Source organism: Eschrichtius robustus, chromosome 6, assembly GCF_028021215.1.
Source record: "Eschrichtius robustus isolate mEscRob2 chromosome 6, mEscRob2.pri, whole genome shotgun sequence".
Lineage (NCBI taxonomy): Eukaryota > Metazoa > Chordata > Mammalia > Artiodactyla > Eschrichtiidae > Eschrichtius > Eschrichtius robustus.
The window spans coordinates 23,139,281-23,166,943 of record NC_090829.1 but is presented as its reverse complement, the minus strand read 5'-3'; the positions used below and the strand labels follow the sequence as shown (position 1 = coordinate 23,166,943).

The 27,663-nt window shown below is 35.8% G+C and overlaps 1 protein-coding gene across 3 annotated transcripts in view; it reads right to left on the bottom strand.

Annotated features, from left to right (window-relative positions):
• Window positions 1-645: 645 nt before the first annotated feature.
• The window catches only part of RASA2 (RAS p21 protein activator 2), a 116,083-nt gene continuing 89,065 nt past the window's right edge, over window positions 646-27,663 (bottom strand). Inside the window, exons 16-24 of one of the 3 annotated variants that reach the window (XM_068546013.1) lie at window positions 27,325-27,408; window positions 26,814-26,891; window positions 23,313-23,386; window positions 22,608-22,717; window positions 7,311-7,393; window positions 6,447-6,655; window positions 5,679-5,782; window positions 5,127-5,316; window positions 646-3,629 (exon numbers count right to left, since the gene is read on the bottom strand). In XM_068546013.1, coding sequence (XP_068402114.1) covers window positions 3,599-3,629; window positions 5,127-5,316; window positions 5,679-5,782; window positions 6,447-6,655; window positions 7,311-7,393; window positions 22,608-22,717; window positions 23,313-23,386; window positions 26,814-26,891; window positions 27,325-27,408 — 963 coding nt within the window. In that variant the 3' untranslated portion in view covers window positions 646-3,598. Of the gene's footprint in view, window positions 3,630-5,126; window positions 5,317-5,678; window positions 5,783-6,446; window positions 6,656-7,310; window positions 7,394-22,607; window positions 22,718-23,312; window positions 23,387-26,813; window positions 26,892-27,324; window positions 27,409-27,663 lie in introns of those variants that run through there. The other 2 variants (XM_068546014.1, XR_011074278.1) reach the window with 2 other exon arrangements.

The following is a 27,663-nucleotide window of genomic DNA, read 5'->3' as shown; positions in this document are numbered from 1 at the left end:
ATTTCAATAAAAACAAGATGTTTAGAGATTCAGAACCCTATTCCTTCCTCTTTGTTAACCTTCAGTTCCTCTGGAGTTGCAGGGACTAGGTTTTATGGAGGTTTATTTGAGGATACTAAGAGGCTGCTGAGGCAGTAATGGGGAAGATTCTGGCTTCTCTCGTTGGGGGTGCAAGTCAGCTCTAAACTATTTACTCAGAAAAGAGGGGAATATATTCCCACACACCAGATGTGCACGGCTCTCAGGAATGATGGGATCCTTCACAGCACCTGCACACCGTAGGTCTTCAAAACAAGTCTGCTGAATGAATAAATAAGGACCTCAGTCCATCAAAAATCAGCCTAGATAAAGGCAGAAGATTACTGCACCCTTTCCAGATGGTTTGTTCTGTGTTACTGAGGACTCCTCACTTCTGCTATTCCCTTCCTAATAAATAATAGGTGAGGTACAATAATTTTAAATGAGAAGAAATTCTTACATCAGTGAAAAAGTAAGGTCACACAAAGAGTGGACAGGCTTCTTGTAGTTTATTTGAGTTATTTCCAAGCAACAGCTACAAAAGTTCTTAATTTTTATAATACTCTTGATAAGAAAATAAAATTTAAATAAAAATACATTCTCAACAATACAACATGGTTACACAAATTCACTACATTAAGTTTTGATAACTTACATTTTCAAACTGGACACTGTAAAAACCAATATTTACTAGCAACATTAATTTCCAAGTTAATAAAAATGGAAGCAGATAATATCAATCAATCAAGACTGGCAATTTAACTCTAGAATGAGTCCTGTATTTTTCACATACTGTAAGGACACCTAAAAGGCTTTGTAGCATTTTGTCTTTACAGGATGTACCATTAGAACAAATTAAAGGTGCTTTTACTTAAAAAAAAAAAACAAAAAAATCTGTCTTCTAAAACCTGGCATGAATGAGCCTTTCTGATAAATGAATGAAATCAGGCTTCAGAAACAAAAACAAAAGCCACATCATTCGTCATCTTTTTTTGTACAATAAGGAAAGCCTTGTTTTGACACTTAACCACTACCCGTGATAAACATATTTATTTTCTTTGGCAAAGAAAATAGCTCAATTTGATAAATTATATTCCTGGGAGTAAAAAAATGTTGCTATTGCCCATTATCATATTAAATGAATATTAAAAAAACAAAGCTAAATAAAGAACAAAACAAACAATAACAACAACAAAACAAGCAACATACCAGCATAATTTCAAATGATAGAAATGGCTAAACTAAGAACCAGAATTGGCATTTATGGCAAGAGTTTCTCCATATCATCCTTTTCTTTCCTTCGTGGGGTTTTCAGGGTTTTAGGGTAAAGTGAGCTGCCATGTATTTTTTTCAAGTTTAGAAAAGGCAGAGAAAGCAGATCAGGTAGTAAAAATCAAAGTACTCATAAGTAACAGCAGAGGAATGAGGAGGCCCTTGGAAGCAAGTAAGTACCTTGGTTATTTTGGGGTCCCACTGACGCGGTCTCTTATTTCAGAAGACTTTCAAAGAAAATTTCATGTCATATTACCTGTTTTTAGGCTGTGCCAAGGTGGTTATTAATTCCAGTCAAACTGGCTGTTTAAAAAGTGTCATGTGAAGAAAATAACTAGTAACTGAACTCTTCAAATTCTGAGTTACGTATTCACACAGCCTTGGTCCCTTTGAGAACGCTGTGATCTTTAAAAACCGTCATAACTGAGGGCTTAACATTAGAAATATTAGAAGAATATAACTAAAGAAGCCACTAGAGAGTAATGAGTGGTACCTGGCAATGTTCACATGGCCTTTCCAGGCAGACATTCAGAGACTCTTAAAATGAAATTTCAATCTGAATGAAATTCAAAAGTGAGAAATTTATTAAATGGTAAAATTCTTTCACACTGATGAATCAGTGTAGTTTATGGAATCTACAAGCTCATAAAATTTAAAAGACTTTTCAAACTTGTCTTTAAAATGGGCCAGGAATGACCTACCATAATGCAGACTAGGACTGATTCTTAAATAAAACCAACTGATTTTTACAAGTCCTTTAGAGACCTGTACATTAGAGACATTGCTCTGTTATAATCATTTATGGAACAACTTTGATTGTGTGCCAATGGTCTTTAAAAATAATTACCTAGTAACATTATAATTTAAAAACAATTACCAATAACATAATTGGCAAAGTGTATCTTGAAATATAGCTTATGCTCAGGGAAACAAAATAAGCACTACTAGCTAGATTTACATTAATAAGTAGTCACAGTTTTAAACAGAAACATGTAAAATACTCCAAGGTTCAAAGTACCACATTTAGAAAATGTTTTGAATTTAAAAAGACAAAAGAAGAGTACCATGGTTTTTAATACTGATGAAGCAAAGTGCATCCCTCTTAACTTCAAGGTGGCAACTTGCTTCGATTGCTTATTTACAGTTATGATTTTAAGGATAAAAGTAAATTAGGGAAAAATAGGATTCGAACAGTTGCTTGCCCAAATTCCATTTGGCTAGCAGGCAATAAGAAAACAGCAGTGAAATATAAACATTTTCAGGAAAGCACTATTTCTAGACTTAAACACTGATCATTCAACTGATCATAAAGATTAGATACCACGGAGTATCTAAAGTATAATCTGGGGTGGCCCAGATGAGTAAAGTGCGCCGAGTGACTGTCCTCGAGTTAGATCTCACCTCACGCTGGCAGGAGGGCGTCCTATGGTGGTGGTCCTTATAATAATGGAGTAACGAGTGAAGTCGAGTGAGTTTACCACCACCTTTTCCCATTGTTTACTTTCTCTTCTTTTTCAAAAGTGAAGTCCTTAGAAGTCACATTAACCTGAACTCTCAAATCAAGAAAATGAGTACCTGATGTTTAAACAATGAAAAAAATTTAGTGGTCTCATTTTATTTCCTCTGCCGTCACTCATCCCAAATGTAAACAAGATGCAGACAACAGTACGTGTTCCCTGATTTCTCCTCTCTGAGTTCTGTTTGCATCATCTCTAAACAGACAAAAGGTCTACCAGCTTTCAAGGATACTCTGGCAGGTTTCTAACATTTCTGTCGCTGTTCCTAATGTAATCTGTAACGACCAATGGACCAAAGGAGATTTTTTTTTTTTTTTTTTGAAGAGGGAGGGTCTAGATGAACTAAATGGAAAGCTCTGAATAGTCATGGATTGAAATATTCCAGTAAAACACAATGTTGGCAGTATAGAGCAGGCACTAATGGTAGTGAAAAGTCCACAGAACACAGAGTGTTACGAGAAGAAATGGTTTCTTGCTATGGAGGAGTTCTCCTTTTGTTACAAAGCTTCTTTAGGAAGATTCTTTCTATTAAAAAGAAGCTGCAGAAACATGGCTTTCGACATGTAAGATATGAAGGGAATCTTGGGTTTTAAATTCTCTAGGAACACATCAATACCAGGATTCCCAAACAGTTAATTTCAATTATTAAATATTAAATACACGGTGAATGCAGGTGACTGACAGTGAAGCCAATGTTCATTCTTAAATACTATGAACAAAATATATGATGAATTGAAAAACTCCAACAAAAATAATATTTTCCAGTTCTTCTGAGTCAATTGGTCAAACTCTTAAAATGTTTTCCCAATAATTGGATTTTCCCTAGAGAAAAATAGAGAAAATAAGATGAACAAATAAAATATTTAGTACAAGAAAGATTGGTATTTTTTAACAGAGGAAAATACAGCTGGGAAAGGGGGTGTGGGTACAGGGGAAGTGTGTGTGGGTACAGGGGGAGAATACTATTTAAGAAGGATGGTCAAGCATTGACTAGGCCCTCATATGGAAACCTGCCGGGGCTCCAAGAAAACTGGATTACTACTGTTGGAAGAGAACAAAGTATACTAATGTATAAAAGACAGTATTAGGATGCTTACACTAATCTTCCTAATGTACTGAGCCTTCTATCTAGGGAGAACACAAATATTTATACCTGTCAAACTGATTTTTATTGTTTATAAAACATACATAATTATTAATCCACATAGGTTAAAAAAAAAGTTAAAATGGCGGGGCCAAGATTCAAAGCCCCCTCATTAATCAGCTGTATGACCTTGTGCAAGACGCTTAACTTCCCTGAGCCTCGGTTTCTCTAGCTGTGAAATGGGAATATAACCCCGTTGGGCTGATGTGAGGATCAATGAGAGAGTGTGCACTGTGGCAAACACTTAGTTGCTGCTCCAAGAACCATCTCTCCCTATCTACCTCTGTGCAAATCGAAACCTGACTCTAGCGCTAGTACTGGGCAGCCCTGTGTTTCAGGGGAAGCTAGGGGTAACTCTAGACAAGGTTTCCTTCCTCTTGAGGAGGAAATAGCTTTTTCTGCCTCTGGCTGCTATTATTAAAAATGTGGGGCTCTGAACTATTGCAGCCCAGCTGTGACCATGAGGGGACAAGTTTGAGGAAGGCAGAAATCATCTTGTTGAAGACGGCTGAGCGGCTGGATCGTCCTTGATGACATTGTTGAGCTGAGCTAACCAACTGTAGAAATCAGGACTTAATTTGTGAGGTTAAAAAATTTCCTATTATTTAAGCCACTTCAATTGGGATTTTCTGTTACTTGCTGCTAAACACTATCTAACTGATGCAATGTAAAGTACTAGGCACAGTGCCCAGTGGTAAGGAGTAAGCTCCTTAATAAATATTAACTCTTGCTGCTGTTTCCACCAGTGTCCATCTGCATCTGAGATGGATCCAAAGCATCAACTATAAACTACTTCCAGCACTACGTAGCTGATTCTTTTTTTCTAGTACTTAGTATGTATAGAGGTACTGTAAGAGATACAGAAGGAAGAGGATCAGCAAGACAAAACAAAAACAGAAAACTACTAAGTATTCAATTCAAAGATTACATTGGAATATAACATTAAAAAGTGATGACAAAGTACTGCATCAATATAATGAAATGATACCAGAACTGAAAAAGACAAAGATCCCTGTATGAGTGGCCAGGGAGATTCTTGTACAAGAGAAAGGTTCTGAGCCGGTTCTGAAAGACAAAGGTAAGCAGGAGGCCTGCACTTCCGGTGTGAGTACAGGGTAGCAGAGGCAATCTCAAACTATGTTGGCAGATGTTTTAAGTATCTTAAAAATACTTACTTGCTCCCATATTTTGCACTACTTGATCTTTTCTTCCTATACTTTTCATGAGGTTCATCTAGCTTCTCTACGACGCTTTTTATTTGTTGAATTGTCTTAAAGGTTGTTACAGAATCCTCGATTACAAAGTTAGAATAGTCATCAGGCTCTTTCTGTGGTCCTTGATAGACTGCTATAGTTCCACAAGCCTCTACAAGAAGCAGTAAAATCTCTGATCAGACAACTACATTCATTAAATGTAATTTGTATTAATAGTATAAATAAGAACTTTTCAAGGGGCTCAAGCTGGGAAGATCTCCCCTGGAAATGCACAGATAACCAAAATACATACATTTTATTAATTATGATAATCACATTTATTCAAAAACAGTATTTTTACTTGATGAATATCTATGAAAAAGGCTCCCTTTGGGAGTTTGTCAACTTTCATATAAGTAACATTTTGGTAAATCTATGAGGTATCTTTGACTTTAAGAAAATGCCAAAGCAACACTTCAGGCATTGGTAATGAAAGATCATGGTTACATAAAAGTATTTTAATTGTATAGTTACCTTCCATTTTCTGCAGCTTAAGTAAACTGAGGGTAAAAAGGGAATAAATTCTTTCTGTTTCTCTGTCTTCATCAATATCTATTTGGATGTCTGCAGGGACACCTCTATGGTAAAAATGAAATCAAAGACATTGGAAAAATATCACTTTGTTAACATGCTAAAGACTTTTGATGGTTTGAGACTGAAAATAGAACCACAGAATTTTGCAGAAGGAACCTTAGGAATCTAGACTAATTTGATAATTAAATAAAATGGGGCCAAGAGAGGTTTGGTCATTATGCGACTCTAATCAAAAGGAAGGGAATTGTAAAGTGAAATCACTTTCATTACCTATGCTTCATCCCATTACTTTTTAAGTCTATAGGGCTAAGCCCTTCTTCCTCGGTATCTTGCTCAAGCTTGCCCATCTATTTAAACATTGCCCTTTTTTTTTTTTTTTGACCTGTGCAACCATGATTTATTTGAGAACATTTTCACTGCCCCCAAAGGAAACCTGTATTCATTAGTACTCCTCATTCCTCCCTCCCTCTAGTCCCTCACAACCACTCATCTACTTTCTGTCTCTATAAATTTACCTATTCTGGATACTTTATGTAAATGTTATCATACAGTATATGGCCTTTGTGTCTGGCTTCTTTCACTCAGCATCTTTTCCAGGTTCATCCGTGCATGTATCAGGACTTCAATCCATTTTATGGCTGAATAATATTCCATTGTATGAATATAACACATTTAAAACATTGCTTCTTTAATCAAAAAGAAACTTACGCAGTACATGGCCTGCAGCCGAGAGCGTTTTCACTGGTCTCCAGACAGCAGAGCCAGTTTCCGTTTAGATATGCAGAGGGATGGTAAGAACTGAGCCTGTTCTGATTGCATCGGCTCACCCTGCAGAGTACATCTATCCATTCATTAGCTTCCACACAATTATTTGCCTGGACATAGAGTGGTTTCTCTGTGTGTATCACTTGAAACATCTTCATAGGCAATTAAGACAAAAAGTTAGTGACAGAGTCTAAAAACCAAACACAGTACAAAACACAAAAAGGTACATAAGAGAAACCTAGTTTGCTTGGCTAGGTAACTGTTGCTTAGGTATCTTATAAACTATTATGTTTCAAGCAAGTTAGTCCCTGGGACTGTCGAGTCACATGGTATTAAATGGTACAACAGAGTATAATTTTTAGAAGTCACACAAATCCAAAGGAAGGAACTAGCATATAATCAGGAATAAAGGGACAGAATTTCAGATGGAGGAAAAAAGTATGAGTAAAGACAAAGCAGTGGGAAAACAGAGACAAGGAAATTATCTTGGTTGACTTGAGCGTATTGGTATGTACTGAAGGGTAGCAGAAGATAAGGTTGCACCGACTGGTTGGGACTATATTCTTAAAGATTTGAATGTCAAGCTGAGAAGTTTGAGAATACGCAAATATTGAGAAAAGTACCTTTAACTTAACAGGGGAGGCAGACTATATAAAGCATCAACAATAATGGACAATTTTACGACAGATTTCTAGCCACCGATTATAAGATATTAATGATTAATAACAAATACTAAAATAAACCTCTTTTTAAATTTCCAGCTAAGTAATATATGTAGTTTAAAAAGCTTTAAATTATGTAACTTACATTTTTCTTGTTGAAAGAGCTCTCTTCCAGTTTTTCCACAGCAAGAATGTTTTTCACTGGAATCGTGTAAATTGCATCTTTGCCTAAATTATAAAAGAAGTAGGATAAAATTAAAATAGTTTCCATCAGAATTATAGAGGTGAGAGGTTAACTCTATAAGGTTTAAGATCATTCTCTTGATGGTAGGTGTATAAGAAACTTACAGATTTCCAAATGGTGCATATATAAGTATCCTTTGTTTTATGGAACAAATGAATTTTGATTGTTTTCTATAATGTGACTCCCTCTTTACTTTTTTAAAAATAAAATTAAAACATTTTCAAGGAAAAATGGAATAAATCTGATCTCCATGTAGAAAATAAAAATGTTATTATATTTGTAACACTAATTATGTGGGGACTGAAAATATACTTAGCAATAATAAAGGTCTACTCAAACCTCGCGGAGACATGGAATTTTCTTTCATGTAGTTATTAAATAAACAATGAATCTGACTGTATCTAAGTGGATTTTTCTGCTTTTCCAATCAAATATTTAATTAAGGAATTAACCCTCAGAACAATGATTTGAAATTGAAAAATTGTTCATTACTATCACATAATGGCTGGTCAGCTGACTAGAGCTACCAAATTTACTCTAAGAGATACAGGAAATAAAAGTAAAATTTTATTTGGTAGAGTGAATCATTAACCTAATTTAAGAATTTGGGGACTTCCCTGGTGGTCCTGTGGTTAAGAATCCACCTTCCAATGCAGGGGATGTGGGTTCGATCCCTGGTCGGGGAACTAAGATCCCACATGCCACGGGGCAACTAAGCCCAAGTGCCACAACTACTGAGCCTGCATGCCACAACTGGAAATCCTGTGTGCCGCAACTAAGACCCAACACAGCCAAAAATAATAAATAAATATTAAAAAAAAAAAAGAATTTGGAAATTTGAGTTTTCTAAAAGAGCTTCACAATAAGGTGGCATGAGGATACAAAACATTTCAACTTACAATTTACTAGAGAATAAACTACATTCATATAGTCATAGAAACTATAAGAAACTATAAGCAAATATATTTATGACTTTTTCTGGTCATTTTGTAATGTTGTTCTTAGAAAATCAAAGCCTTGCTTCCCCTTCCACCAAACTTTGCTTTAATGACATGTGGGTTGAAGTGCTGGAGGCTAATACCTTTATATTTTATATTATCCATGGATTAATGTATAGCTTTTTGGTCAAAGACACTAATTTGATTAATAAAGGTTTTCTTTCTTGAACAGAGAGGTTAACAGAGTATTTGCTAAGCCTGGTTCCTGATGTAAAATCTAAAATTTGTGTAATTCAAGAAGATGTGATATACAATTTTTTTAAAAGATAAAGTCACTTAATTCAACTATCATACACTGAATGTTTACTATATACCAGACACTGTCCTGTAACCACTTGGGATACAGGAGTAAACAGAATGCATAAGGCCCCTAATGAAGTTAGCATTTAGGTCTGGAAAGACTGACGAAAGACAAATATTAGGTAGAGATGAATGCTATAATGACAACAACCCAAGGCGATATGATAGAAAGTAGTTGGGAAGTTACTTTAAATGGGGCAGGTAGGGAAAACTTTCCTGTGGAAACGACATTTAAATTCAACAAATACAAATTATATATACATGGGAAAATAAGAAAAGACTATCAGCAGTCTCCTGGGAGCTAGCTACAAGATCAAATTTATGAGGAGGTGGGAAGGGAGTAAACTGGAAGAAGCCACAGCCCAAACCACACGTAGGAAAAGACATCTGTAAAAGGAGGACTGGTTTAGAAAAGCTTCAAGCCAGAGTCCATGGACAGAGACAGTTGGCGGGGCGAGGGGGAACACACTCAGACACGTATCAGGACGACTGACTGGTACGCTGCATCTGGAACAGCTGGGTCAATTAGGTCCTCACCGCCCCCCTCGCCCCGCCACCTTGTGCTAAGCAGCAGTCAACAGAGGCATAGCCCCAGGCTAAAGCAGTAAGGATGCGTACTGGGCTGTAAAGCAGGGCTGCCACAGGTTGTTGAAAGCATCCACGCCAGAAGACAAGCACTAGCACCCTTGCCCCTCAGCAGCTCCTCCTGTCCCTCCCTCGAAATCACTGGCTGTAAGCTACTGAACACTCAAGCAGGTAAATGGTCTGTAACACAAAGATGAGCAAATTGCCAAAAAAATCACCAAACAGATGAGGAAAATCAGCACTCTGGAGGAGACACATATACAACAAAGAGAATAACATCTGAGGAAATCAGGGGTATAATAAATGAGGGGGCAAAGGAGACATGTCTTTCGGAACCAATCTACATGGGGCACCACAGAGATTCCAGAGAATTTAAAAAATTTGCAGGAAGTTTCTATCTTCAGATTTGTTGAATACACAAAAGCATGCCCATATCCTAGAACTGCTGTATTTGTTCATTTCTGGACAATACAGCATATGTAGAGAAAGTGCACTGCTCCAGGCACATATGATGTTATTAGAGTTAATTTCAGTTGATAATGTTAACTGGAATGAATTGCAAGGTGAATTAGTAAAATGGAAGATTTTACTGAGGACTCTCTAAATATATAGTACAAAAGGACAAAGAAACAAAGTAAAAATGTTAAGAGCCATGATGGATGAATTTAGAAGTTTTGATATCTGTCTAATAAGCATTCCAGAAACAGAGCAGAAAGTGTTCAGAGTAAAATTACCAATGAAAATGTCCCAGAGATAAAGGTATAAATCTTCAGATTGAAAGGATCCATCAAGTGCTAAGCAGGATGGAAGAAAGGTAATACTTAGACACTGGGCAGTAAAATATTAGAGCCTGAAGATTAAAGAAAAGTCCTAAGAGTTTCTAGGGAGAAGAATCAAGACTAAGAATCAGAATGACATCAAAATTCTCAGCAACAAAGGAAACTAGCAAACCATGGAGAAGTATCTTAAAAGTTCTGTGGTAAATGATTTTAAATCCGATCTAAATTATCCAAGTGTAAGGGTAAAATAGACTTTTTTTTTTATATGCAAGGACTCAGAAAATTTATCAGCCCTAATGCCTATCTGAAATAATTCCTTGAGGACATACTCCTGCAAAATAAGTAAGAATTCAGGAAAAAGACAAGTACGTTATATAAAACATAGTGCTGGGCAAAGAAATCAGAAAAATTGATAAGCATGGTTAGAAAAATCATTAAAACATAAAAAGGTAAAAGAAGAGAACCTCTAATGATTAGTGATGTTGAGCATCCTTTCATGTGTTTGTTGGCAATCTGTATATCTTCTCTGGAGAAATGTCTATTTGGGTCTTCTGCTCATTTTTGGATTGGGTTGTTTGTTTTTTGATGCTGAGCTGCATGAGCTGCTTGTATATTCTGGAGATTAATCCTTTGTCAGTTGCTTCATTTGCAAATATTTTCTCTCATTCTGAGGATTGTCACCTCACAACGGTCAGAATGGCCATCATTAAAAAATCTACAAACAATAAATGCTGGAGAGGGTGTGGAGAAAACGGATCCCTCTTGCACTGTTGGTGGGAATGTAAATTGATACAGGCACTAGGGAGAACAGTATGGAGGCTCCTTAAAAAACTACAAATAGAACTACCATACGACCCAGCAATCCCACTACTGGGAATATACCCTGAGAAAACCATAATTCAAAAAAAGTCATGTACCACAATGTTCACTGCAGCTCTATTTACAATAGCCAGGACATGGAAGCAACCTAAGTGTCCATTGACAGATGAATGGATAAAGAAGAAAAAGAAACGAAATTGAGTTATTTGTAATGAGGTGGTTGGACCTAGAGTGCAGTGAGTCAGAAAGAGAAAAACAAATACTGTATGCTAACACATCTATATGGAATCTAAAAAAAAAAAAAAAAAAAAAAAGGTTCTGAAGAACCTAGGGGCAGGATAGGAATAAAGACACAGACATAGAGAATGGACTTGAGGACACGGGGAGCGGGAAGGGTAAGCTGGGACGAGGTGAGAGAATGGCATGGACATATATACACTACCAAATGTAAAATAGTGGGAAGCAGCCGCATAGCACAGGGAGATCAGCTCGGTGCTCTGTGTCCACCTAGAAGGGTGGGATAGGGAGGATGGAAGGGAGACGCAAGAGGGAGGAGATATGGGGATATATGTATACGTATACCTGATTCACTTTGTTATACAGCAGAAACTAACACACCCTTGTAAAGCAATTATACTCCAATAAACATGTTAAAAAAAAAAACAAAACAAGAGAACCTAGTACTAAAATTTCAGATGACTTCATTAGGTAGACGCTAGGGAAAAATAAATGGAAAGTATGCTCATGTTCTTTCTCAGCTTGAACGGAGACTGTGATTAACTGCAGACAACAAGGTAAACATGTATGTTTAAACCTGTCTGTTAACCATTTAAAAGCAGAAACAGGATGCCCAAATTCTCTCACTAGGTAGGACAGAATGAACATGAGTGGGACTGATTATTCCAATAAAAAGGCAGGAGAAAAACCCTCAATAAACAGAAAAGCCTAATAAAAAACATAAAACAAAGTAGCAATTACAGTAATCACAATAAATGTGAGTGTATTAAATTTCCTTATTAAATAACTAAAGTCCAGTTTAGATTCAAATCATCATCACCTCCTCAAAAAGTTAAACATAAAGTTAGTTACCATATGACTCACTGATTCCACTCCTAAGTACATAGCCAAGAGAACTGAAGACATATGTCCACACAAAAACATATATGTGAATGTTCACAGCAGCATTATTCATAATAGTAAAAAACTGGATACAATCTAAATGTACATCAACTGATGAACTGATAAACAAAATTTGGAATATATCCAAACACAAAATATCATTCAGCCATAAAAGGAATAAAGTACTGATTCACGCCATATCATAGATGATCTTTGAAAACATTATGCGAAGTCAAAGAACCCAGTCTTACAAGGTTACATACACACTGTTTAAGTCCATTTACATGAAATGTCCAGAATAGGCAAATCCATTGAGACAGAAAGCAGATTTGTGTTTGCCAGGGGCTGGGAGAAGGAAGGAGCGAGCAGTGACTGTTAATGGGTATAGGTTTTTTTTGGGGGGGATGAAAATGTTCTGCAACTAGTGGTGATTGCACAACTTTGTGAATACACTAAAAATGGATTGTACACTTTAAATGGGTGAATTTTATGGTTATGTGAATTATATCTCCATTAAAAAACCATTACCACCCCAAGAAAAACAGAATTCCAGCTATATATCGGTCCCAAGGAACACAGGTGAAATAAAATAACTGTGAATCTATCTTTTGATAGTAGTGTAAGGAAGCTGAGTAATTCCATTCCTTAGAAAGTAAGTATAAAACTGGGCAAATTATTAAAAACAACCACTTCAGAGCACTGGAAAACAACCAAAGGCAAGTAAAAATCTGAGATGTGTTTACTCAACAAACAACTGCTACCGCATAGGATAAGAACTGTGCATTTACAGTCTTCCTCCCTGAGAGTGTTTCCATAATTCCCCAGAGCAGTGAAAACTCACAGCTTTACTGGCTGGAGGTTACAAATTCAGTTTAAGGGTGAGATTTTGGAAACAAGAGAGCTATAGAAAGGCTGAGATAATAAACCTGCCACATCCTTGGCTGACTGCTAAAGATGCATGTATGTGGACCATCCCAGAGAGTCTGGCAAAAGTGGAAAGCCTGGGGAGACATGTGAATTTGCTGTGCCTTTGAATGTGTTCCGATTCACAAACAGCTCAGGTGATGAAGGGTGGAAGACTTACTGGCTTCAGGTATTTGAGCACTATGCTCAAATCACTGGCTGACCACTAAACTGAGCAAGCTCAGGTGAGAGCCCTAGGGAGGTAGTTAGGATTAGGGAAAAAAAAATCTGAGCAAAGGCAACAGCAGCTATACACTGACAGAGAGAAAGATAAAAAGAGACAGACACACACACACACACACAGAACAGACGTTGCAGTCTGAGTTCTTCAGAAGAACAAACAGAATCCAGACACACTATAATGTATTACCTACAAAGCCCAGTTTTCAACTAAAAAATAAGATGTGGAAAGAAACAGGAAAAGTGTGACCCATACTTGGGAAAGAAAGAAGCCAAATGAAACTGACTCTAAGTGGACTTAGACGCTGCATTTATTCTATTAGTGAACAAATCCACTATTATAAATATGTTCAAATAATTCAAGGAAAATATGCTAATAATGACTGAACAAATATGGACTCTAAACAGGAAAAGTGAAACTATAAAAAGAATCAAACAGAAATTTTACAGCTGAAAAGCACAATAAATGGAATGACAAATTCACTACATGAGCTGAAGAGAAGATTTGAGATGGTAAACGAATCAATGAACGTAAATAGAAACTATCCAATCTAAAGAACAAAGATAAAAAGGAATGAAGACAAATAAACTGAGTCTCAGAGAGACCTGTGAGACAATGTCAAGCATGCCTGAGTAAGTATATTTGGAGTCCTAAGAAGGACAGAAAATGGACAGAAAAAAAATATCTGAAGAAGTAAAAAATTTCCCAAATTAGGTGAAAAACATTAGCTTATGGTTTAAAGAAACTCAAATCCCAACAACCTCTTGAAAAATTTCAACTGCCAAGCAACACATTTTATGCCCATTATCATAACAAAAAGGAAGGAAAAAGCAGTGATGATATAAAGAATGGGAAAGTCTTACGTTAATGAAGTTCAATTTATCTTAAAAAGATGTTTAGTGCATTTGATATCCTAAGAAATCCCTGTATACTCTACAGGTGCAAAGATATTCTCTTATGTTTTCACTGAGGCCTCTTGAATTAAATTTTGTGTGTAGTATGAGGTAAGGTGAAGTTCATTTTCTCTTCGTTTATCCAGTTGTTCCAGCACCATCTGTTGAAAAGACTTTCCTTTCCCAGCTTAACTGTCTTGACACTTTTGTCAAAACTGAATTGACCATATATGTGTGTGTCTTTCTGGACTCTTCTCTGTTCACTGATCTCTCTAGCTCGTATGCCAAAATTTCAGACTTGAATTACTTAGTAATTACTAGTCTTAGTAAGTCTTAGTCCTCCAACTTTGTTCTACTTTTTCAACATTGACTCAGCCACGTTAAGTCCTTTGTTTTCCCATTGACATCAATTTTAGAATCAAATTGTCAATTTTTACCCCAAAAAACTTGGGATTTGGAGTGGGATTGTGTTAAAATCAAGATGAATTTGAGAAGTGACTTCTTAAAAAATATTGAACCTTAAAATCCACGAACATGATGTATGTCTCCTTTTATTTGCATCTCCTTTATTTTATCTCAGCAATGTTTTATAATTTTCTTTAAAGTCTTATACTTATTTTTAAAAAAATGATCCTAAGTATTTTAGGTGGGTGTTTTTGAAGGGGGGGCTGCTACTGTAAATGGTATTATTTTTTAAATTTCATCTTCTAACATTTTGATGCCAGTTCATACAAATACAACTGATCTGTATATACAAGTCATGTATCCCAAGATCTTGCTAAATTCACTTATCAGTTCAAACAGTTGTTGTGAAGATTCCTTAGGATTTTTTACGTAACTCCGTATGTCCTTTTCTTCTTTGGGGGGAAGGGGTCTTATTGCATTGTTTACAACCTCCAATACAATGCTGAAGAGAACTGATTAAAGTGCATAATCCTTGCTTTGCTCCAGATCTTAGATATGATGTTACATTTATTCTAATTACTTGTTATAGTTGGGCTTAAGCTATCATTTTGCTATTTGTTTTCTATTTGGCCCATCCGATTTTTGTTTCTCTGTTCGTCCCCTCCTGCCAAATTTATTTTTTGTGCAGGGGAGAGGAGATGGGTTATACTTTTTTTCTTTAAAGTTTTCTTCTAGAGATTAATATATACAGCCTTAACTCATTACAATCTACTTAAAATTATTCTTGTGTCACGTCACATAAAATAGATGATCCTTGCAATAATTTACTCCATCCCCTTCCTTTGTGCTACTACTGTCATATATTCTACATCTAAATTTGTTACAAACTCTATAATTCAATGTTATAAATTCTGCATTAAACAGCTGTTTTTAAAAAAATTAAGACAGACATTATTACATTTATGTACATATTCACCATTTTCAGTGCTCTTCATTCCTTCCTGTAGATCTAAGTTTCCATATGGTGTTATGTCACTTCAGCCTGAAGAATTTCCTTTAGCATTTCATATAGTGCAAGTCTACTTAACAATTTATCTAAAGGATTATTTTCATTTTTGAAGGAAATTTTCACTAGAATTCTAAGTAGAGAGCTTTTTTCCTTCAGCACTTGAAAGACACCATTCCACTGTCTTTTGGCTTTGGTTGCTTTTTATAAGAAGTTAGCTGTCACTTGTATTGTTCTCCTGTATGTAATCTGTCTTTTGTTCCTCTGCTTTTGAGATTTCTCTATCTTTGGTTTGATTTTTTTAAAAATTTATTTGTTTATTTATTTATTTTTGGCTGTGTTGGGTCTTCGTTTCTGTGCGAGGGCTTTCTCTAGTTGCGGCGAGCGGGGGCCACTCTTCATCGCGGTGCGTGGGCCTCTCACTATCGCGGCCTCTCTTGTTGCGGAGCATAGGCTCCAGACGCGCAGGCTCAGTAGTTGTGGCTCACGGGCCCAGTTGCTCCACGGCATGTGGGATCTTCCCAGACCAGGGCTCGAACCCATGTCCCCTGCATTGGCAGGCGGATTCTCAACCACTGCACCACAGGGGAAGCCCTGGTTTGATTATTATACGTCTAAGTGTAGTTTTCTTTGTATTTACTATGCTTGGTGTTCACTGATCTTCTTAGATCTGTAATATTATGTTTTTTGCCAAATCTGGGAAATTTTAGGCCATTATTTCTTCTAGTATTTTTTTCTGCCTCTCTCTTTCTCTATTCTCCTAGGATGCCAATCATGCATATGTTAGACTGCCTGATACTGTCCCTCAACTCACTAAGGTTCTGTTCATTTTTCCCAATATTTTTTCTCTGTGTTCTTTGAGTGGATAATTCTCATTGATCTGTCTTCAAGTTCACTGAATCTTTCTTATGACATCTCCAACCTGTTGTTAAGCCCATCCAATAAACTTTTCATTTACGATGTTGTACTTTTCAATTCCAGATTTCCATTTGATTCCTTTTTATAGTTTCTATTTTTTTCTTTTGCTGGAATTCCCCATCTCTTTAATCATGATGACTATCTTTTCCATTAAACCCTTGAAATATTTATAACAGCTTTAAAGTTCATATCTGCTAATTCCAACATGTAGATCATATAGGGGTCTGCATCTGTTAAGTGCTTTTTCTCTTGACTAGTGTCATATTTTCCTGTTTCTTCTCAAACTTGTTAATATTTCACTGTATACTGGACACTAAGAATAATACATTGTAGAGACTGTGGATTCAGTTATCTTCCCTCAAAAAGTTACATCATTAGCTGATCACTCTGAGGCCTGGTTTTAAACTTTGTTTATACGATACTTTGTTTATTCTTAATCCTAGGGCATAGTCTTTACTTCTGAACCACCGCCTTCTAAAATTCCAAACTCTGTCTCTGAGGAGGAAAGAAGCTGAGATCTCTGCTCATCTTTTTTAATCTTTCGGTTATTGCTTTTCACTAGCCTCTCTGAAGTTCCCCCTAGCATGAGCAGTTCGAGTCAGCTGAGGATTTCAGGGGCGTTCAAAGCAGATTGGAAGGCTCCTCCTTTTAATCTCCTCAATTTCTGCCTTCTCCGGCAGCCTTGAACTCTGTCCTTTTCCATTTCAAGGCAATAAAACTATGACTTTCTGGGAATTCCCTGGTGGTCCAGTGGTTAGGATTCCACGCTTCCACTGCAGGGGGCATGGGTTCGATCCCTGGTTGGGGAACTAGGATCCCACATGCCATGCGGTGCAGCCAAAAAAAAAAAAAAAAAAAAAAAAAAGCAAACTATGACTTTCTGTTTGAATTCTAGCCACCTCATACCACACAGATTGGGAGTTCTCTCAGGGGGAAAAGCCAAATAAACATAAATCTCACCCAGCATGGTTCTCATCTTTCAAGGGTCAAATTCTTCAGAGAGTTGTTTTATATATTCTGGCCAAAGTTTTTAGTTATTATCTATGAGAGAGGTAGTCTAGTACAAGCTTCTTTACTATTACCAGAACTCCCATGTCTATTTTTAAAAAGGCAACTTCATCAGTCTACTTGTGTAAGCCCAAATCCCTGGCATTATCCTTGACTTTCTCTTACTCTTGATATCCAACCCTACAGCAAATCTTGTGAATACTATCTTTAAAATAGATCCAAGATGTGATCTATTTTTACAACCTCCATTGTTACTAACAGGTCCAAGCCATTATCTTGTCTCCCCTGAATTAGTGCAGTAGCTTCTTACTTGGTCTCCTTGCCTGCTTCAGTCTAATCTCCACACAGCACTCCACATGGCAAGGGAGATCAATCCTATCAAAACATAATTCAAATGATATCATTCCTTTGCTTAACACTCTCCAGTGCCCTGCCATCTTACTCAAACTCTTCCAATGATCCACAAGCCCTATAATATCTAGCTCCTCCATGGTCTTTTTGATCTCAGTTCCTGTGATTACCCCCTCATTCATTTTTTTTTATAGTCACAAATGTGTTCTCTTGTCTCCTGAATACTCCAGGTGTACTTGTTTCAGGGCCTTTGTACCAGCTGCTGTTAGCTATGTCTGCGTCACTACTACCTCAAATTTATCTACATAGCTCACTCCCTCACCCTCCTTAGGTCTGTGCTCAAATGTCACTTTCTCAGTGAAGCCTTCCCTGACTAGACTTTTTAATATTGCAACTCTCCTGAGTTCTTATTCCCCTTCCCTGCTTTATTTTTGTCCATCTCATTTATAATCATCCCATATAGTATAAAATTCTTTTGTTTGTTTTACTGTCGATCACAACTAAACTATAAGATCCATGGGGGTAAGGATTTTGGTATGTTTTGTTCACTACTGTCTTCTCCAGAGCTTGGAACAAAATCTGGCACTCAGCAGGCACCCAATAAAATATCTGTTGAATATAATGCACAGACAAATCAATGGTGTTCTTTAGTTATTAAAGAAAAAAAATACTGCAGAGCCCTGTGTATGAAAATATGAGCAGGTAAAAACCAAGTCAACCTAAATGTATTGAGATGCATGTTTAAAACATCATGGAAACTTCTTTTATATTGTCCATAGGTTATATGAGCTAGAACACTGATATCATATGGAAGCTGTGTGGGCTGGATGTATGTACCTGTGTATAACAGGTCATCCAAAAGTAGACAATATCTAATCAAGTTTGGAGAACACAAATGGAATTTCAGAGATGAATTTGTTAATAACCTATTATTTAAAAGAATAACCTATTAGTAGTAAGCTTGGCAGAAATTTTAGAAACCCAGAGCAGTGGTTCTTAATGTATTCAGATAACAGCATATCTGGAAAACATGGTGTCCTCTGAAGAAAACCACTTATTAAAAATTAATAAATGCCTTAATGAAGGAAATAAAAACATGGTCCTTACCACTGAGGATTTTAAAAAACTAGGGCAAGAGGTAGATAAAAGTAATGACCACACAGTGTGACATAAGTTATCACTAATGTGCTAAAGAAACATAGTAAGAGAATACTCAACTGAGGTGGCCAGAAGCTTTATGAAAACGACTTCCAGAAAGAGCTGACACTTGTTCTGAGGGTTAAAGGACAACAGATTACACAGGTAAAGAAGGAAAGAAAGGGATTTCTAGATAGAGCAACTGCAAAAGCATGAATGTAAAAGGGCACAAATGAAAGGAGCTTCAGGAGTCAGTCTGGCAAAGTGACACATGGAGAATGCAAAAGATGAGGCTGGATGAGACAGGAAAAGGCTGGAACATCAATAACTCATTTGATTCCAGCATACAACTAGGAGAACTTTTACTTGTAGAAGATGACCACGTTATAGTGGATCAATATAAAATCATAATCACACTCAGATCCATAAGAAACTGTCAAGGTAATCGTGACTGATAGCTGACTGAATGCCCTATGATATTCATTTGCCACATGTTAATTTAGTGATATTGAAGAGTAATTGCTTACTATTACTAAGTGGGCATCAAAATTTAATAACTTATTTGAGAAAAACCCTTAAAATTGAGAAAATTCTATAAATTACTTTTCCAGTAAACGGGAAAACTATTATTTGATTCTAAGTGGTAGAAATACTTGATTCAGAATACTAGTGTTCAGTAGGAGGAAAGAGTGAAAGACTCAATGATTTAAAGCTATGTTACAGAATATTTGGGAGGCGCTCTTTCAGACACCAAAGTCATAAAGTGTAATAAGAGACTAATTACTTAGCAGTCTTAGCTATGCAAAAAACTGCAAGGAAACAGGAAGTAAGCAAAGCATTTGCTGAACAACCAAAGAGAGAATCCAAAGCCTATGTATTTTATTCACAGAGGAAAGTCCTGAAATCATCAATCAAGGCCTTTTAATCTTATGCATAATTTTAACAAACACAGTACCTACATCCTCACTCATAGTATATTAGCAGTAAAAAATGGAAGTAGGGGATAAGAGGTGGGAGTGAGATGTTACATTATTGTTCACTGACAGCACAAGAAATTTAAGATGACAGCCTGAACACAGAGGGGATAATGAAAAACTGTATAAAGCAAACACAGGAACACAAAAAAGCACAGCAGTCCAAGGCATGTAGCTGGGAATTAAACAGCTGCACACACCCATAAGCAGCCCAGAAAACATCACTAAATCAGAGTACTATATAATAATTAATATTATCAATGACAGCCCCAAGCCATCTAGAAAATGTTAACTTACGTTCAATGAACTCTTTTTTAGAAGGCAGGGAAGCATGTAATACATTTTGGAAAAATCCAACAAAATAGTTAAAACAAAAAGCATGGATGCTTAAAACTACGCTTTGGTAAATAATCTTGAAACTTCATATAATAGAGCTCATTCCTCCAATGCCATTCCAACATGTTAAATTTCTTAAGGCCTGAAAATAATGTAACTTCTAATGTGTCTATTTTATACCTTAGAGCAGTCTAATCATTCTAGAGAATTTTATCATCATAAGATCACTGGATAGAACAGAAGTTCTTGAGAACTGTGCATGGACTCTGGGACTATGAACTCCCTGAAATTATATGCAAGATTTTGTGTCTATATTTGTTCATGTATTTTTCTAGAGGAAAAGGGTCCAAAGCTCTCATCTGATTCCTAAAGTCTTAAGCCAAAGAAGACTTTAGAATGTTGGTTTAGATTAGAAAACACTTTAAATGAGGAGAAAATAGCCAACTTATTCACAGAGAATGACTAACTTACCTTAAATTTTATTTCAGTGTACTGCTGATATAAACATAATTAGCATATTATGCCAGCTATTTAAAAAATGGTGCTATATATGTGAGAGCATTTATATAGTATTCAACATAAACTGTAACTTCTAAAACATTAAAAATATGCTTAGCTTAAAGAATGCTGTCTGGAAGGGCAAGTATGTAGCTGATTGATCCTTAGTCATTGGAATATTTATATTCCACAACAAATTATCTGCGTGCCTGAAAATATAGTGCATTTGGCCTCTTATGTCTTACTAATATATTTGGACATATGTAGTCATTCTGGCTAAGGATCCTAAGGAATTATGAAACAAAAAAATTTCTTTTCACTTCACTCTTCGAGAGTCTCCACTGAAGCACTCTGCTTAATTGAGTCTACATTCTCTTGAAAGTATCTTATGTCTGGTGTTTGTTTTATCATTTCAGAATCTATACCAGAAGTTCTCTTAACAGATCTTTACCTAACAAACAGATTTGTCAGATTAACCAAGACTCTCCATTTCCTCTGTAGAACTTACTGAATGATGCTCATGGGATGCTGAATGCTTGTGGCTGCTAGGGTACTAACTATTAAGCTTGTACCCTTCTGTTTCCATTGGTTAGGCTGTTTTGATTACCAAGTCCTTTGAGTTTGTTCCCAGACATATTTATGCCATTTTTCCATGGTGTAATTATAATTTACTTAAACATTATGTAAAGTGACAAAATAAGTGCCGCCTACCAAGAGGCATGTATTTATTTGAAAATCAGGCAAACACTCTGAAAAGCTTTTCAAAAAAGGAGACCAACACCCACACAAATAAAGTTGATTTATATGGGTGTGAGACAGCTGCAAAAACTTAGGGTGACTATCATGACACTCTAAAAGGATCCTATAATTGGACTACTTTTCAAGTTTTTAAGTTCTAGCTTCACTTTAGAGAAATCAACCTGAAAACTGATGCATTAGGGTCATGTTTGCACAAGAAAGACAGAGGCGAAATCTAATCTATAGATCCATATTCAAAGAAAAGATCTTGGCTATCATAAGACTGCTAAACAAACATATAAATATTTAAGGTATGAATGTATCTTTTTGTTTGTTTTTCAGTGATTCTTGCTTTAACTGACCTTTCTGGTTAAGTGAACAACTTTGGATCCTGACCACTTTGAACAGAAGGAATTTTACTGCATGTGATCTATGATCTAGATACTAAATTCTTGCTAAGGTATCAGAAACTAGTGGCCTTCTATGGATAATGCTTTACCCCCAAAGGAATAAACTTAAAAGGTAGAGATTTTAAGCACTATGTCAGTCCACTGAGGGACAAACTTTGCCTCTCTGAAGCCCTCAAATCACACTGAAGGAAGATGGCTCTCTTTACCCAAACAGATAGCCAATTTGTGCCTTTTCAGGGGCCAAATTACCAGAATTTTCATCTTGGAGTTAGCTTGGCAATAGTCTAGAATGAATCTTTTAACTGAATAGGAATCACAGCCTATGGTATGACTGTGGGAACTTTTGGCAAACCATTGAAACACTCTCATTTACTAGAAACTGATTCTTACCAATTTGACTCCGGAAGTTAAAATTCTGAGTTTTAAAATATCTGTTGTTCCTTATAGATTGATTACAAAAACAGGGATTTACCAGGGATTTTTAGAAAACAGGGCATACTGTAGGAACACCATTTTTAGTAACACAAGACATTCAAAGTGAGAGAAAAGTGTAATTTACATGGTGTTACTTGTCAAGTATTTATTACATTTTTAGTGTGCACACATCACTGTGAGAAACCATGAACTACAGTAACATTAGTACTACAGTAGTAACATTACATATTAGTATGTAACATTACATATACAGTAACATTAGTAAAAACTAGTCACATTAAGCAGCAGAGAAAGAAATCTTCCGTGGGGATCAGGCAAAGCCCCACGACAGAGCATAAACACAACTACCTGGCTGCCTGTGGTAGGTGAGCTCCCTGCTTGTTAAGCAGAACCACCGTTTCTTGAAATTCTTTTTTCCAATCCGAGTTCTTCCCTGAGCTCTTTTATACATCTCACTGCCAAAACAACAGATGTAAACATTTAGCTACAAATATTAAAATAATTAATCCAAAACAAAGAATTATCCTTTAATTTTAAATGACATGAAGAGCTGTCAAAGACTATATTAAGTTTATGAAAATGTCTTTGCCATCTATAACTCCTGCATTTATTTTGGCCATAGTAAGGGAATAAAGTCCTTAAATAATTTGATATTTACAACTGTACTATCCAGAACTAAAAAGGCCAAGTGAGTAATTTTCCCCTTTAACTTCCAATGAAAACAACGCTACTTTAAGACTGAATAATGCTGTTACTTTTTTCAACGCTACTTTAAGACTGAATAATGCTGTTACTTTTTTCAAAGTACTACTCTACCACCCATAATCTCATTATATTTGCAAAACAACTATAGCAGTGTATGGACAAGAAGTCATGCCCATCTGGCATGAAGTTTATAGGATAGTGAGGGTGACTTACCTGATTGATGTTACTTAGGCAGTTTTAGCACAGAATAAAGCCCAGATTTCCTCACTCCTGGACCCATGCTCTTTGTACTTACTTAATGTCTATACTGAAATATGACTTTAAAATCTAATTTCATTAAATTACCCTTCTTTCAGGTGCACAGGCTCACTGGTACCACTGGACACTTTAGTTTCAGTAGATGAAATTTCATCCAAGAACTAAATGGGGAAAGGGGCAAATATTACACTTTGTGATAAGGTACATCATAAATTCAGTTTATCAATGTCGCTGATAGATAATATCGTTAAGTTCTTCATTATTAAGGAACAAAGCAAAATACGTATTTAATTGTAGAGGAAGTCCCTAATTTACATATGACAGGTATTCTAAAAGTTTATTGTTAAGTTACTTAAAACCCAGAATATATGTCCCTGTAGAAATAATTCAACCCACAATTCCTTAACTGCAACTCTGAAATCTAAAAAGCTCTGAGTACAAAGAGTTTTTTGGTTTGCTTTTGATTTACAGTAAACTCATTTACAGTAACTTAACCTGAACTGGTGAAAGGCTACTTATAGCCTGTATTTATCCTACTTAGTGTGAATATTCACTAATGTGCTACATAAACATTACTGTGTGACACACTTGGGGTATTATATAATATATAGCATATACCTATGATCTTTCAAAACTTTGAAAAACTGAATTCTGAAATACTTCCGTTCCCAAAGATTTCAGATACAGGATTGTGAACCTATACTGTGGGTCAGGAATTGTCAAACTATAGCTCAGCAGGCCAAATTCAACCCGTTTTTGTAAGGCCCACAAGAACAGTTTTTAAATTTTTTAAGGGTTGTAAAAACAAAAACAAAGAAAAATATGTGGCAGTCCCCTTACGCAGCCATCAAAGCCTAAAGTATTTACTCACTGGCCCTTTACAGAAGTTTGCTGACTTTCATTATATATAATTGACTTTAGCCCTGAGAGCTAGTATTTCAGTTATGACTAAAGTATAATTGGGTTCTTTGGAATAGACTGAAAATCTAATAACCATTTAGAAACTTCCCATGGAAAATGTGGGAATGTGGTGGCTCAAGAAAATTTGAAGTACCCAAATCTAGCAATGGCAAACTACCCAGTGAAAAGCATTTAAGCTTCAAGAATATGCTACCTCAACTGGTCAAGAGATGCCTGACATGTGGCCTTCTCTTCATGGGAGAGGGAAATTAGTAGTTCAGGAACAATTCCTGTTCTTAGAGAGGAATCCTATTTTGCCCCATAAATGAACTATTTATTTGTTTAGTCCTTATTTTTTCCTTTATACTTTTCTATGTTGTCCCGCTTAGGGTTTAAAACAAAAACAAAGTACATTCCAATAAGGATGACATTGAGGCACCAGTGAATAATCTAAAGTAGAGTTTGTGGGCACAGTCATTTTCTCCTAAGACTGGCTGTAGACTGCCCACCAGAACCTCCACTTGTGGGATTTTCCAGTGGAATGTTTACTTCTAGTTTGCTGGAAGAAATCTTGGTAACTGAAAGAACAAGAATAGAGTTTCTTTTGAATTATATATGGGTGACACAGAACAAGTATCCAAGGAAACTAAAGAAATGTCCTATTACATCTTCAGTTCTCACAGATCAACCATCCACTAATGGAGCGTGAAAAGAGTTATTTGAATATTTCATTTCTTAATATTTGCCTGCGGGCACTAATTTTCTTATTTGATAAATATTTATTATTTATTTATGGTAATTATTAAATTTATTTGTTATATTGTTAAGGAATATGAGGTAAATCCACTTATATAAGGTGAAAGAAAACATAATAATTAAGATGGACTATAGGCAGGGTAAATATAGGCCTCAATTTGCTCAGGGCCATCCTTGTCTACAACTTTGGTCCCCTCATAATCAAAGTACTCCTCTTCACTCTTGAAAACTTTGTAGTTTTGGACACTAAATTATATGGTCAGCCTGTTTACAGACCTATTCAGGTTATTTTTCCTAAACTTTGTGGAAATAGTATAGGATTCAGAATTATAAACTATTTTCTTCTGGAGCAGTGATCAATGTCACTAGTGAGAACACCACTAATTGAGAAATTGGGTTTCATAAGCTTTTGTACTTTCTAGCACTGCACATATCTAGACTAGTAAATAATAAAGAAAATTCATATATTAGGGCAAAATATCCTATGTAAATGTGAGACAGGAGATGTACTACAGTGATAGTGCATGAGAATGTGAGTGGGTGACTCAGAGCAGATCAGGAACAGACTAAACTCCTGGCCACCCTTAAATACTTTCTCCACTGACATTACCAACTATACACATTCCGATCGTATCAGGAAAAAGAAATCAGATGCTGCCATAGCCTAGGTCATAAAAAATGGAAAAACAACCCCAAAACAAAAGACAGAACATCATAATCTTGCCAACAAAAGTCTGCCTACACTGTCCCACAAACTGTTTCAACAATGTCCTGAGAATAAAAGGGCAGCTTTTTCTTTGCCTATTCTTTTGAGAGACTTTCTCCTCAAAAGCATTCAATGGTTGCTTAAAAAAAATTTTTTTTTTGGTTGAACTTGCGCTATGATTCAAGATGAAAAAAGTCCAACTGGCTTTAATTTTTTAAATTATCACTTTCATTTACGAGTCCCTGTAAGAAATGTAAAAGTACACATAAAAAAATACAAACAAAATATACTCCTGGCAGTCACCTGTGAATCATGCTACAGAAATTGAATGTAATCTTTAAAATCTAACCATGTTAATTTAGATTCATTAAGTTAGAATTGTGATAACTAAGATACAGTACTTTCTTCAAGCTAAGTTTAGATGTACTTCAAAATAACTTTTCTTTACACATTTTTAGGGTTTTGTAACAATGCTACATTTTGTTTGGTGTGATTCAGAACTAAAGACTCAAGAAATTAAAAATCTTCCCAAAACATTCTCAACTTCTAAGTATAGCAACTTCTGTTTGTTGCAGCTCTTTTGTTATGACCTTATATACTATAGACTTTTGTACATTTTAAATTAAAGTAACTTTCCTCAGGTTACTAATCACAAGCCTATATTGTTTATAAGATATTCAATAATTCATATATTTTCTCCAATGGCAATTAAGTGCCCACTATACATCAGGTACCATTAAGTCTTTCCCCCTAGACCAGAGGTTCTTAATCAGAGGCAATTTTGTTCCTCAGGGGACTTATGGCAATGTTTAGAGACATTTTTAGTTGTAAAAACTGGGAACATGCTTCTGGCATCTAATAGTAGAGGCCAGGGCTGCTGTACATTTTACAATGGACAAAAATGCCCCTCATAGTCAAGAACTGCCCAACCAAATTGTCAACAGTGCTGCTGTTAAGAAATCTTAACTCTAGATATTTGTAATTTGTGTTACTAAGACACTGGCAATAGTAGCTGTTGCTAAAACTCATTTAGGTATTTTCACAGCTGAAAAACCCATAGTTCTGTATGGGTGGAGAAATATAGTAAAAGACAGCCTTTTCATGTTTGATGGACAGGTTAAACATTTTTTTTAAACTGGGGATTGATTCCTAGGAACAATATAAAATGTTATTTGCCTAATGCTATATGATAAGAAGTTAATATTTCCAGAGTAAAACAATCATACCTTTTTAACTGCCATAATATATCCTTCTTCTTGAAACATTTTGAAAAATTCACACATGAATGTTTCTTTGAAACTTGACTAAGAGAAAAACACATAGAATTTATATATGTTAAGTAGAGAACTAAGAATATAATTGACTGTATTTTTAAATTTAGGATTAGGGCCTAAAGGGATTCAATCGTATATTTCAAGAGAGTTATGGGGCTTGGAGCTGAAGATTTCTCTCAACAGCTGCTGGATGATTATGGCACAAAAAGATAAACAAAAGGCTTTTGCATCTGTTAACCAGACTCTCTACCCCATCTTAGACACATTAGTTTAAATGAAACTGTCTTCTGTAACAGGTGACTAAGACACAACATCTAAAAGACAACTATCGCATCTATACATATATATGTTTTTGGTTCTGCTTTGTTTTTAATTTGAAAGGGAGTAAAGTGAGGGAGAAGGGATCACAGGGTACAACAACATTTAGAAGTGTGAATACAGAGCAAAAGATGTAAAGACTTACCTTGCTTTTGGACAGACTCCCCCAGCTTCCCAAAGTTTGAATGGTTTTTGAGATGAGAGTTAATGTTCTAATTGTCTGTGGATCCTAAAGAATGTAGAAAAGACACAAAAAGTCTTGTTAGGTTTTCAAGAAATAGAATTTGTGTAAAAAGTAGAATAGAGTGAACAGGCTACTTTGCTCTAAAACAGTGACTCAAAAACGTTCATTCAAACCAGTTAAAATCTAGCTAAGGATTGGCACAATTCACTGAACTAAGGAATTAAGAGACTAAAGAAGCCACATGTAATTGACAGTTTCTCTCAAAGTAATTATATCTAATGACATGTTATACTTTCTTTT